The sequence below is a fragment of the Symphalangus syndactylus genome, chromosome 19, assembly GCF_028878055.3.
Source record: "Symphalangus syndactylus isolate Jambi chromosome 19, NHGRI_mSymSyn1-v2.1_pri, whole genome shotgun sequence".
NCBI classification, from domain to species: domain Eukaryota; kingdom Metazoa; phylum Chordata; class Mammalia; order Primates; family Hylobatidae; genus Symphalangus; species Symphalangus syndactylus.
This window is the reverse complement of record NC_072434.2, coordinates 74,646,172-74,658,812: the sequence shown is the minus strand read 5'-3', so window position 1 is coordinate 74,658,812 and position 12,641 is coordinate 74,646,172. Positions and strand designations below refer to the sequence as shown.

The 12,641-nt window shown below is 47.1% G+C and overlaps 1 protein-coding gene across 2 annotated transcripts in view; it reads right to left on the bottom strand.

Moving 5' to 3' along the window:
* Positions 1 to 12,641, bottom strand: part of GALNT2 (polypeptide N-acetylgalactosaminyltransferase 2) — a 216,174-nt gene that overhangs the window by 161,727 nt on the left and 41,806 nt on the right. The window contains exon 1 of one of the 2 annotated variants that reach the window (XM_063614004.1): positions 4,547 to 4,697. The exons of the other annotated variant lie outside the window; for it this stretch is intronic. Coding sequence (XP_063470074.1) covers positions 4,547 to 4,579 — 33 coding nt within the window. The 5' untranslated portion in view covers positions 4,580 to 4,697. Of the gene's footprint in view, positions 1 to 4,546; positions 4,698 to 12,641 lie in introns of those variants that run through there. 2 annotated transcript variants of the gene reach the window in all.

Genomic DNA, 12,641 nt, shown 5'->3' with positions numbered 1-12,641 from the left:
AGCCATTTACATGACTGATCTGCTGCTTGGTGTCCAGCTGGCACAGGCGACACTGGAGGGGAGAGGCCCGGGACTCCACTTAGACATGGAACACAGTGTTCCCCGAAGCCGACTCCAGGGATGCGTGGAGGTACCAAGAGGGTTTGTAGTTTGGCAGCTTTGGGAGGTAACACCCTTGGTGGGGACTGCCCTCTTCTCGGGAAGAGCCCTGGAGATGGCTGACATGGGAGCAGATGACATCCATGAGGCAAGCCAGGACCCAAGGGCATCCAAGGGCTGTTCCTGATGGGTACCTCCTGGACCCTGGAACTGAATGGGTGGAACTTTGAGAAGAGACAGGGCAAGCTGGTTAACACTGTTACTATGCAACCTTACAACACCAGCTGCTGAGGCCTGGAGAAACCCAGGTGTAGCCTTTAACACCACCCACTCCACCCCCCCCCACCCCGTCCCCGCCACGCATGCAAGAGGCTACTGAGGACTGCAGTGTATGGTGGCAGACACTTGGAAATGCTCCAGCCAGGTGCCGAAGGCACAGGGGAGGAACAGGAAAGCAGGCTGTCCCGAGCCCAATAGCGAACTGCAAACGCTTCCCAGCACAGAGAACCAGGGCTCTCTGGGAAAGGCTGACTCCAGGTCCGGGGCAGGAACAGACAACGTGACCCCGGGAATCTTATCACACTATACAGCAACACGGTTCTCAAAGGCCATGACAATCATGCCAATGGGATGTAGGGCCCACCTCAAGCAGCTTTCACTGACCAAAGCTGGGAAAATGTGAACCCTAATAATAATAACTGGAATAAGCTGAAATGCAAATGTGTAAGTCCACCTAATGCCACAAAACCAAACAAGCAAAAAGCCCTATCTGGTTACCACTGACTGGAAACTGATAAATAAAAGGAAGAAACTGACATGGGTGTTATCCTTCCCCCATGGACAGTACCACCAGGTAAACAGATAGTGGGGGCAGGGGGAGTTCTCTTTATACAAACAGCCTAGCAAAGAAATTACAAGCGCAGATAGAATTAAAATGTTACACCATTTTGAAAGCCTAAAGAACTAGGAGATACAGACACTGAGTATCAATGGTTGCCTCCACCACAGAAACCCAGTGCCTTGTGCCTCCAGATCAAAGAGTGCAGCACAGACCCCACGTGGCAAGCAGCCTCGCCCATCCCTCAAAGAGGAAGAAACAAATCAAATGGGAATTTCATAAGACTCTACACCTGACTTCACATTTGCAGGAAACACAGAGCACAGAGGAACATGGAAAACTACCCCCCAGAGATGCAAGCCACAAAATCCAGGCTGGAAAACAGTAAGGCAATTCCCAGCTCCCTTCACAAAAACCTGCGCGCACAAGCCAATGAAATGACCAAAAGCAGAGGGAAAAAAGAAAACTCTGATTTTCCAAGATCCGGAGGTTGTATGAATCAACCACAGTTGGTAACTTTATATAAATCCTGAATTAAGAAAAATTATAAATACAGGTATAACATTTATGAACCAAATGGGGATTTGAGTGATAATTAAATATGGATGCTCTTAAGGAACTTAATTGTTTTTAAGTATGATTTATGGTACTGTGAGTTTAAACTATCTTTTAGAGACACACACTAAAATATTTATAGGTAAAATAAGATGATTTCTGGGGCCCACTTCCGGGGCTGTCACGGACAGGATAGGGCTGATCATAGGCTGATCGGATAAAGGCAGGGTGAGGGGCAGGCAGGGTTCATTATACTATTGAGTCTACTTACATATATTTGAACTTTACTATAATAATTGTTTTTAATTGGGCCAGGGTGAGAGAAAGGGTGTCACAGAGGAGGTGCCATCTGAACCACATCTTACAGGGTATGAAGGCCGGACGGTGCTCCCACTGAGACAGCATGGGGAGGAGCCACGTGGGGAGAGAACTGCCAGCCAGTCCCTGTACGGCAAAGGCAAAAAATAGTTGAGGCTGGAGAGGGGTGGGAAGAAGTCAGGGCTCCAGGGAGATAAGGAACCCAGCCATACTTGTGCTTCTGGCCCTACAGGGACTCTGGTGACCCTGCAGATGGTGGCACTGATGGGACTATAAAAGAGAGGGGCCCCCCAGGAAGGCACCACAACAGATGTGGCTGCTATGTGTGACTAACCGCCCTGGTCAAAAAATAGGCTTGCACACTTTGGAAGACAGTTTGCCAGGATCTTACAAAACTAAACATACACTTTCTATACAGTCCAGTGAGTGCACTCCTTGGAATTTATCCAAAGGAGTTGAAAACTTATGTCCACACAAAAACCTGCACACAAATGTTCATAACAGCTTTATTCATAATTGCTACAATGTGAAACAACCAAGATGTCCTTTGTCATGATGGACACATCTAGGCAAATGGATTAACTGTGGTATATCCAGACAACGGAATAGTATTCAGTGCTAAAAAGAAATGAGCTATCAAGTCATGAAAAGACATGGAAGAACCTTAAATACATAGGACTAAGTGAAAGAAGCCAATTTGAAAAGGCTACATATTGAATGATTCCAACATTCTGGGAAAGGCAAAGTGATGGAGACAGTAAAAAGATCAGTGGTTATCAGGGGTTGGGAGGGATGAACAGGGAGCGCACAGACAATTCCAAGGGCAGCGAAGCTATTCCACATGACACTGCCCAGAACAGAGTGAGGTGGATGCTTTCATCAGACACGTATATCTTGCTTTACTGCACTTCACACTGATATGCTTCACAGATACTGTGTTTTTTACAAACTGAAGGTCTGTGGCAACCCTACATCAAGCAAGTCTATCACTGCCATTTTTTCTAACAGCATGTGCTCACTTCATGTCTATATGTCACATTTTGGCCATTCTCACAATATTTCAAACTTTGTCACTATTATATCTTACGGTGATCTGTGATCAGTGGTCTTTGATGATACTAATCATTTTGGAGCACCATGAACCATATAAAATGGCAAACTTAATGGATAAACATTGTATGTGTTCTGACTCCCCCACTCACTGGCTGTTCCCTTATCTCCCTCCCTCTCCCTCAAGCCTCCCTATTCTTTGTGATATCACGATACTGAAATTAGGCCAACTGGTAACCTTACAATGGCCTCTGGGTGTTCACGTGAAAGGAGGAGCGGCACATCTCTCATCTGAAATCAAAAGCTGGAAATGATTAAGCTTAGTGAGGAAGGCCAGGTAGCTAAGTGTGAATGCAAAGGAAAAGTTCTTGAAGGAAATTAAAAGTGCTGCTCCAGTGAACACACGAACGATAAGAAAGCCAAACAGCCTTATTGCTGATATGGAGAAGGTATGAGCAGTCTGGATAGAAGATCAAATAAGCTGCAGTATTCCCTTAAGCCAAAGCCTAATCCAGAGCAAGGCCCTTACTCTCCTCAATTCTATGAAAGCTAACCGTGTGTGAGGAAGCTGCAGAAGAGGAGCTGAAAGCTAGGAGAGGTTGATTCACGAGGTTTAAGGGAAGAAGCCACCTCCATACCATAAACGTGCAAGGTGAAGCAGCAAGTGCTGATGGAGAAGCTGCAGCAAGTTACCCAGAAGATCTAACTAAGATCCCTGATGAAGGTGGCTACCCTACAGCAGCCTTCTATTGGAAGAAGATGCCATCTAGGACTATTATTGCTAGGGAGGAGACGCCAATGCCTGGCTTCAAAGCCTCAAAGGACAGTCTGATTCTCCTGTTAGAGGCTAATACAGCTGGTGACTTTACTTTGATGCCAATGCTCATTTACCATTCCAAAACTCCTAGCACCCTTAAGAATGATGTTAATTCTACTCTGCCTTGCTCTATAAATGGAACAACAGAACATGGATGACAGCACATCTGTTTACAGCACGGTTTACTGAAGATTTTAAGTCTGTGTTGAGACTGCTAGGAAAAAAGTATATACTCCTGTCAAAAGACTACTGATTGCTGACAACACACCTGGTCACCCAAGAGCTCTGATGGAGATGCACAAGGAGGTGAATACTGTTTTCATGCCTGGCAACACAACAGCCATTCTGCAGCCCATGGATCAAGCAGTAATTTCAACCTTTAAGTCTTGTTTAAGAAATACATTTTGTGGCTGGGCACAGTGGCTCATGCCTGTAATCCCAGCACTTTGGGAGGCTGAGGCGGGTGGATCACGAGGTCAGGAGATCAAGACCATCCTGCCCAACATGGTGAAACCCTGTCTCTACTAAAAATACAAAAATTGGTTGGGCATGGTGGTGTGTGCCTGTAATCCCAGCTACTCAGGAGGCTGAGGCGGGAGAATTGCTTGAACCCGGGAGGCAGAGGTTGCAGTGAGCCAAGATCGTGCCACTGCACTCCAGCCTGGCGACATAGCGAGACTCTGTCTCAAAAAAAAAAAAAAAAGAGAAAGAAAGAAAGATGTTTTGTAAAACTATAACTGCCATAGATAGTGACTCCTCTTATAGATCTGGGCAAAGTCAAGTGAAATCCTTCTGGAAAGAATTCACCCTTACAGTTGCCATTAAGAACATTCGTGATGCACAGAAAAGATCAAAATATCAACACTAACCAGAGTGTGGAAGAAGTTGATTCCAACCTTCATGGATGACTTTGAGGGGTTCAAGACTAGACTGGAGGAAGGAACTGCAGTTGTGGTGGAAACACCAAGAGAACTAGAAGTGGAGACGACAGATGTGACTGAATTGCTGCAAATTCATGATAGAACCTGGAAAAAGACATGGAAGAGCAAAGAAAGTGGTTTCCTGAGATGGAATCTATTCCTAGGGAAGATGCTGTGAGCATGTCAAAATTACAACAAAGGATTTAGAATAAACTTAGTTAACAAAGACATGGCAGGGTTTGAGGGAACTGACTCCTATTCTGAAAGAAGTTCTACTGTGGGCAAAATGCTAAACAGCAACGCATGCTATAAAGAAATCTTTTGTGAAAGGCAGAGTCCATCAATGTGGCAAATTTCATTGTTGTCTTCTTTTAAGAAACTGTCACAGCCACCACCTCAACCTTCAACCACCACCACCCTCATCAGTCAGCAGCCATCAACATCCAGGCAAAAAGACTATGACTCGACTTGCTAAAAACTCAGATGATCCTTAGCATTTTTCAGCAATAAAATACTTTTAAATTAAGATCCGTACATTGTTTAGGCATAAGGCTATTGCCCTATTCACAGACGGCAATACAGCGTAAACATAACTTTGAATGCACTAGGAAACCAAAAACTGTGTGTGACTTGCTTTACTGCCGTATTTGCTTTATGTGATGGCCTGAAATCAAACCCACAATTTTCTCAGAGGTGTGTCTGTACATTTGTCCAAACCCATAGAATGTACAAAAGCAAGAATGAACCCTCCTGTAATCCCAGCACTTTGGGAGGCCGAGGCGGGTAGATCACAAGGTCAGGAGTTTAAGACTGGCATGGCCAAAATGGTGAAACCCTGTCTCTACTAAAAATACAAAAATTAGCTGGGTGCGGTGGCAGGCGCCTGTAATCCCACCTACTCAGGAGGCTGAGGCAGGATAATCGCTTGAACCCGGGCAGCAGAGGTTGCAGTGAGCCGAGATCGTGCCACTGCACTCCAGCCTGGGTGACAGAGTGAGACTCCGTCTTAAAAAAAAAAAGAGTGAACCCTAATGTAAGCTGTGGACTTGGGAGACTTAAGGATGTATCAGTGTAGGTTTGTGGACTATAACTCTGGTGGAGGGAGACTAATAGGGGAAGCTAGATGTTGGGGAAGCGGGTATACAGGCACTCTCTGTACCTTCTGCTCAATTTTGCTGTGAACCCAAAACTGCTCTAAAAAATGAAGCCTACTGAAATCAGATTTGCACGTTCTACATGGTACATAACCATCCATTTTTACTGCCATTAATGCCACACCACGTATTTAGCACCAAGATCCAAGAGCTCGATTCAGCGTTCTGGACCAGACTAAAAGGTGAGCTGAGTGCATTTCCTGGGTCAGCTGCATCATTTCCAGCCCGCAGGCCAGTTTGCCGGGTGGCATCCAGGACTTATGAGGTCAAGGGAATGTCTACCTGCTCCAGCATCAACGCTGTTTCCCCTGTTCATGTCACGGCAGTGCTGGGTTCAGCCCAAGCCCCTCCTCTCGCTGAGAATCCCTCCTACCTCACTACAACTTGGAAATATCTTTCCAACATACAGACGTAATCGTGTGGGAAACGTCTGCCCATTTACGAACCTCAAACGCCTCACTGAATTTCGCCAGTGAAATTCCCAAGTGACAAAGGGTGAGATTTGTTCTCTTCTTCCAGGGCTCAGTCTTCACCAGGGAAGATTCACTTAGGAAGATTCCTTCACAAGGAATGGCCGGAAGCTACCGGGTGACAGCAGAGAAAGGAACGACTAAACCTCCCCCTAGAATGAGGTGTGGAAACACCAGGAAGCTGAAATGAAAACCTGACCCTGAATGTGGCCAGAGGAATCACCATGGCCCGTTTCCAAGAATCTCAGATTACCAGAGACACAGCTAAGTGGATAGAAACCCCCTGTCCTAACAGAAGCCAGCTCCCAACTGAAAAGAAACACACGTCAAAAATGGCTTTCCTTAAAATGAGAATCTGCCAGCCAAGGCTAGGAACGCAAGGGTTTTCATTCCATGACGTCAAGCACTGCACGGAGATGAAGTCCTTCATTCACTGCCTCACCCTGTGAGTCAGATGCTCAGCACATGCTGACGTTATTCTGAAAAAAAACAAACAAAAAAAAAAAACAAAACCAAATCCAATGACTTGCCCTGAGCCACAGCCATTGAGTCACAGGCAGAACTGGGAAGAGGCCTCGCTTCCCACATTTGGCAAGGCCAGTGACCCCTTCCCTGAAAAGACCTTCACAGAGATCATGCCCTCTTTTACCTAATCTGGTGCAAATAAGCTGCCAACATTCCTGGGCTTCTGAAGGCAAGAAGAGCATCTGAAATCCCACATGCTGTCTGTGCTGGGTAAAGTCCTAACAGGCAACATCAGCCTCAAGATACTTTTAGCTCCTCAAGAGCCACTCGGCAGCGATCCATCCCATCCACTTGTCGAGCACTTTGCATGGGACACTGGGCTCCACTGTCATTGCTCAACTGTTGTCCCACATGGCTCTTTAGCTGTGCTATGCAGGCTTCTTGCCCCTGCAGGTGGGGTCAGGTCTTCTTCTTATCCACCCCCACCACAGCCGGTTCTCAATAACAGCTCCCAGCTGACAGCAGCTCCGCCCTGTAGCTCCAGGTATAAACTGGAGTTTGCCGGCCATATAAGTGCTGCGCAAACTGGATTCCTGAGTCAAGGAGAGAACACAGAAAGAAACTGGTACAAGGAAGACAGCCCTGGAAGAAGAGAACAAAACTCACCCTTTTTCAGCAGCTTCTCACTCTCCAAGCCTGACCTTCACAGCACCGCACAGAGCAAGTCAGGCAGCTCTGGCATCAACAGAGCTGTTTAGAGCACAGATCCGATGGGCCCAGCGCTGGGGCTCTATCCCTCCCTCCAGACGCTGTGCAGCCACACAAATAACATGGGGGTAAGATACTTCCTCAGGCCAGAAACACCTGAAGAAAGCCCCAGGCATGCTGGCAAATACACATGCAAGAGGGCACACAGAAGGTGCTGAGACCTTCACCTCTGCCACAGTTACGAGGTCACTGGTCCACGCTAAACAGGCAGCAGAGTCCAGAACAAAATCCAGGACAGAATGAGGCTATCCCAGGCAGTTCCTAAGGGCATGGAGATACACTATTTTACTGGAAAAGATGCTTGCTTGGTATAAGATTTTGTCCTGGCTCACAGCCCAAGAGTGGACCAGCGGAGCCAGGCCTGGTCTCCCCCACCCCCCTGCCACACATACCGTGCCACCTACCCCCTGGGCCAGTCCACAGCAGACAAGCTGCAGAGCAGGAATCTCCACAGTACAACTGCACTTCCTCCACTCGGCCACCCTCTCCCTCCTCCTCCCTTCACCATCCTCATCCCCACAAACAAGAGAAAAGGTCTCTGTTTAAGTCACTTGGAAAAGAACGTATCACAGCCCAGCAAGGGAAGAGTGGCTTGAAGTGGCCCTCACAGCAGACTGCCTGTGCAGCCAGATCCCTCCTCCACCACCCTCACCCCAATCCTGCCCATTCAGACCAGGTGTGAGCATCTCTGTCAGCAACAGGCATAAATGCTTTCTGATCTCTGCGACTCCATGAAAACAGGAACAAGCTACATGCTCCACGCACACACTCTAAATGCAGGTTCCCCCGGCGCCTCCGGAGGCAGGCTCCCTTTAAGAACTACCCCACCCCATGTGCAGGCTGCACTCCCTTTCAGGGTGTGCGTGAAATGAACACTCAAACTAAGCTAAGCTGATCAGTTTTCTCAAGGAGGTGCAGGCTCAGCCTATGCTAGGAGATTAGATCCACAAGTAGACACAGGAGTCCTGGGCAGAGAAAATCCCACTGCAGAGAGAGGAGAAAGCAGCCACCTGGCCTGGAGGAGCAGAGCTGAGATCCAGCTGTGGCCACCGTGGACTGGGCTGGACCCAGGTCCCAGTTCTCATGCCTTCTGAGGCCAGCCAGCCTTCTTCCTCTCAGTAACATAAGACACCTCCCCACCACGTCCCCACAGTAAATTCCCTTTTCTGCTTAAGCCAGCCCAGTAGGCTGCTTCTGCTTGAAATCAAGAGGATCTTTAACAAGGGGATATGTTTAAAAAAAAAAAAAGAATAACAAAAAGATGCTACTGGTATGTGAATCCTGGGGGCCACTTCATAGGGAAGACAGGAAAAAACCACCTTGCAGCCAGATTTCAGGTCCAAAGCTCTAGATTTTGTATTCTGGCTCTCTCTCTCTCGTCAGTGACACAATCTTCCATTTTTGATCTTGCAAAAATTTCCCGAGTGAACCAGTGTTCATTTTAAGAAGCTTTGGTTTCAGGCAATGTGACAATTAATTTAACGCAACAAGCTAATCAAAGTGAGAGGTGTAACAGCAAACTTACTTCTGTTCAAGTATTGGCTCTGGGATTCAAAAGAGTGAAAATCAGAAGTTAAAACTTTGAAACAATCCCTGATGATTTCAGCCAGCAAGAGAAAGACTACTTGGGTACATGCCCTGAAGGAGGGATGCTTTCTCAGACCATGCTTTTGAACACTTTGAGTTTCATTGAGCAGAGCCTTCTGGGGAGGGTTCACCTTGAAATGTAGGTAAATACACATGTATGTTTGTACATGTATGCAAACACACTTGTGTTGTACTGCATATGTGCACGCAAACATACGTGCCATGCACACATGTGTATGCAAATGTGCACGGGCAGTGTGTGAACATGTATGTGCCTGCAAACACATATTGTAGGCTTGCATGTAAGTGCACATTGCAGTGTGCACGTGTGCACAAATTAGTATGCACTCATGTATGCACATGCATGCATGGTGTGCACATGTACATGCAGGCATACTATGCATGTGCATATGTGTGCATATGTGCTACGTACATGTGTGCATGTACAGATATGCATGTGCCATATGCCCATGCCACATGCCCATATGTACATAAATGCAAAGACACATGCAGTGTGCACATATGTATGTAAATGCACACAAATATGCATGCACAGTATATATATATGTACACACGCATGCACACACACGCACACACATTCCTGCAAGTCAGGTATGAACAATTCTAATTACTTTATCAGCTTCTGCCTGGTAATGGTGTCTTGTACGTAAAGAGAAGAGCATACATTTTTCCCCAAAGGTCCCATGGTCTGTCAGTAACCCACCCAGAGGAAACTATATACTCCACACCTCCCCAATATTCCACGGTCAGGCTGATGTCCAAACTCCTCTCAACTCATGCTCAATGTATTTGCATTCCCAGTCTCTTTCTACCAGAAAAGACCCTAGAAAAATCCATTCAAGACAAAAAAAAAAAAAAAACAGAAAAGCACAGCTGAGAGAGACCCTCAAGGCTTAGGCATAGAAAAAGTCTTGAGGACCGAATAAAGAATATAACAGCGCACTCCAGCAGCAGTGAGTAGTTCTGCATTATCACTGCGTGCAACACACCATTCTAAGTGTTCTGGTTACATGAACTCACTTAATCCCCACACAAGGCTTTGATTATCCCCATTTAGTGTAAGTGGGGAAACTTAGTGCAAAGGTCGGACACCTCCAACATGACAGCACTAGGACCCAACCCCAAGGGGCCATGCTTGAGCCACCCCACGTCCTGTTCTCATGTGACAGTAGTGGGGCTCCCAGGCCGTCAGGGCTCACGACAGCTCCAGTGACTCAAACAAGAACAGCCCTGAACAATCTCTATTCAACCTCAGAGCAAGCACAGAGCAGAGACAGAGATCCTTTTGGTCCCCCTAAAATGTCCCTGACACACGGGAAAAACACAGGTGAGGAGGGGAGGGAATGAGTCACAAAAATTAAAAACCACCATAGTATATTTAAATGAGCTATTGGCTATACTGAGAGAATGAGCAGGAGCACTGAGTTTAAGGAAGGACACTTACACCCCACAGCTGCTCCTAGGATGGTTCAGCCTCTGCACAGAGAACAGCTGCATCAGCCTGTGGGAGGCACACCTGCTCTGCCAGGATGCCGTGGCTCCCAGTGCTACCCCAGACGGGTGTACACCAGGTCTGTTTCACATCTCTGATCTGTATGACAGGAAACAGAAACAGAACTTGAGAGACCCACGCGTCCCAGAAGAGGTCAAATGTTAGCAAATGCATGAAATGAGCTTGTTTGGCTTTCTGACTTGAGGCTCACTGACTGCCTCCCTGACAGTGTTTTTTTTTTTGTTTTTTTTTTTTTTTTTTTTTTTGGAGACGAAGTTTTGCTCGTTGCCCAGGCTGGAGTGCAATGGCATGATCTCTCAACTCACTGCAACCTCCGCCTCCCAGGTTCAAGTGATTGTCCTGCCTCAGCCTCCAGAGTAGCTGGGATTACAGATACCCGCCACCACACCCAGCTAATTTTTGTATATTTAGTAGAGATGGGGTTTCATCATGTTGACCAGGCTGTTCTTGAACTTCTGACCTCAGGTGATCCACCTACCTCGGCCTCCCAAAGTGCTGGGATTACATGCGTGAGCCACTGTGCCCAGCCAACAGTGTTCCGTCTTAAGTCTACTCCTACCCTGCAGCCATACATCTGGTGGTGGACAATGGTGCCTCTCCAGTCTTTCCAGGTCATTAGCTGGTCCCAGACAGACCTCTGTCCCCTAAGAACCTGTTCGTGTGACAGGGCTGCCTTTGTGGCACTAGTCCTGACGTCCCACGTGAGTGGCCTACTCCTGTTAACCACCAGACCATGTCCCTGCTACACCAAGGGAGCCTGCAGGGCCCCCAAGCACCACTGCTGCAGCCGCCACCCCACCCCGCACCTCCCTGCACCCACTCACCTGCAAAGGCAGGGAGCACACTGGGCAGCTGCATCCCATCTACGGGGGTCTGCAGCCACAGCTCCCAGGGAGACCCCCATCAGAGGGCAGAGCCTTCCAACGCCCAGGGGAGGCTACTGGTGGAGCGGGAATTCAACTCAGTGGGTTGCTGCCAGCGAAGTGTTTAATGAGATACAGAATAGTAGGATAGTCCATTTAGAAAACATTTGCACCGTTCGTGAAACTTTGTTTCTAACATATATATCCTGCTCTACATTTCATCCTGTTATTCAGATGGTCTCCAACTTACCATGGCTCAACTTACAATTCTGACTTCACGATGGTGCGAAAGCAAAATGCCTTCAGTAGAAACTGTACTTCAAATCTGGAATTCTGCTCCTATCCTGGGCTAGTGATATGCGGTCGGATACTCTCTGACGATGCCGGGCAATGTCAGTGATTCACAGCTCTCAGCCACATGGTCACGAGGGTAAACAACTGATACCCTACAGTGTGCAGTGCTGTCAGCATTGTTTGGATATGACTTGCCCAACTGCAGGCTAACGTTTAAGTGTTCTGAGCACAATGAAGGCAGGTGAGGCTAAGCTATGATGCTTGATAGCTTAGGTATATCAAATGCATTTTCGACTTCAGGTGTTTCCAACTTACAGTGTGTTTACTGGGACATGATCCCATCGTAAGCTGAGGAACATCTGTGCATAAATCTCCTCCTGTATATATCCCAACAGGGATGGATGCTCGACTTACAATGGGGCCACATCTTGGTAAAGCCATTGTAAGTTGAAAATATCATTATATCAGAAGTGCATTATGGACTTATGATATTTTCAACTTATGATGGGTTTATCGGGACATAGCTTCATTGTTAATTGAGGTACATACTGAATGTGTATCACTTTCACACCACCGTAAAGTTGAAAAAGTGTAGGCCAAACCATCCCGTCAGGGACTAAGTGTATCATCTTCAAAACATGAGAAAAACTTCCTAGGAGATCTTTATTTTGAGCTTGCTTGTATATCCAATTAGAAGTGCTCTTTCAGGACTGTGCCTATTGCTTCACAGGCAAACCAGTTCCACGTGGTTCAGCGTGCAAGCTCCTGGCAGCAGAGCCTGCCTTCTCCTTCTGTGTTTATCGTGCCCAGCATCCCTTCCTCATGCAAGCTGGTGAGCCCTATGAATGAGTCTGCCCAAGCCTGGGCAATACCTGTGACCCCTTTCACAGCATTTTATGATGCATGCAG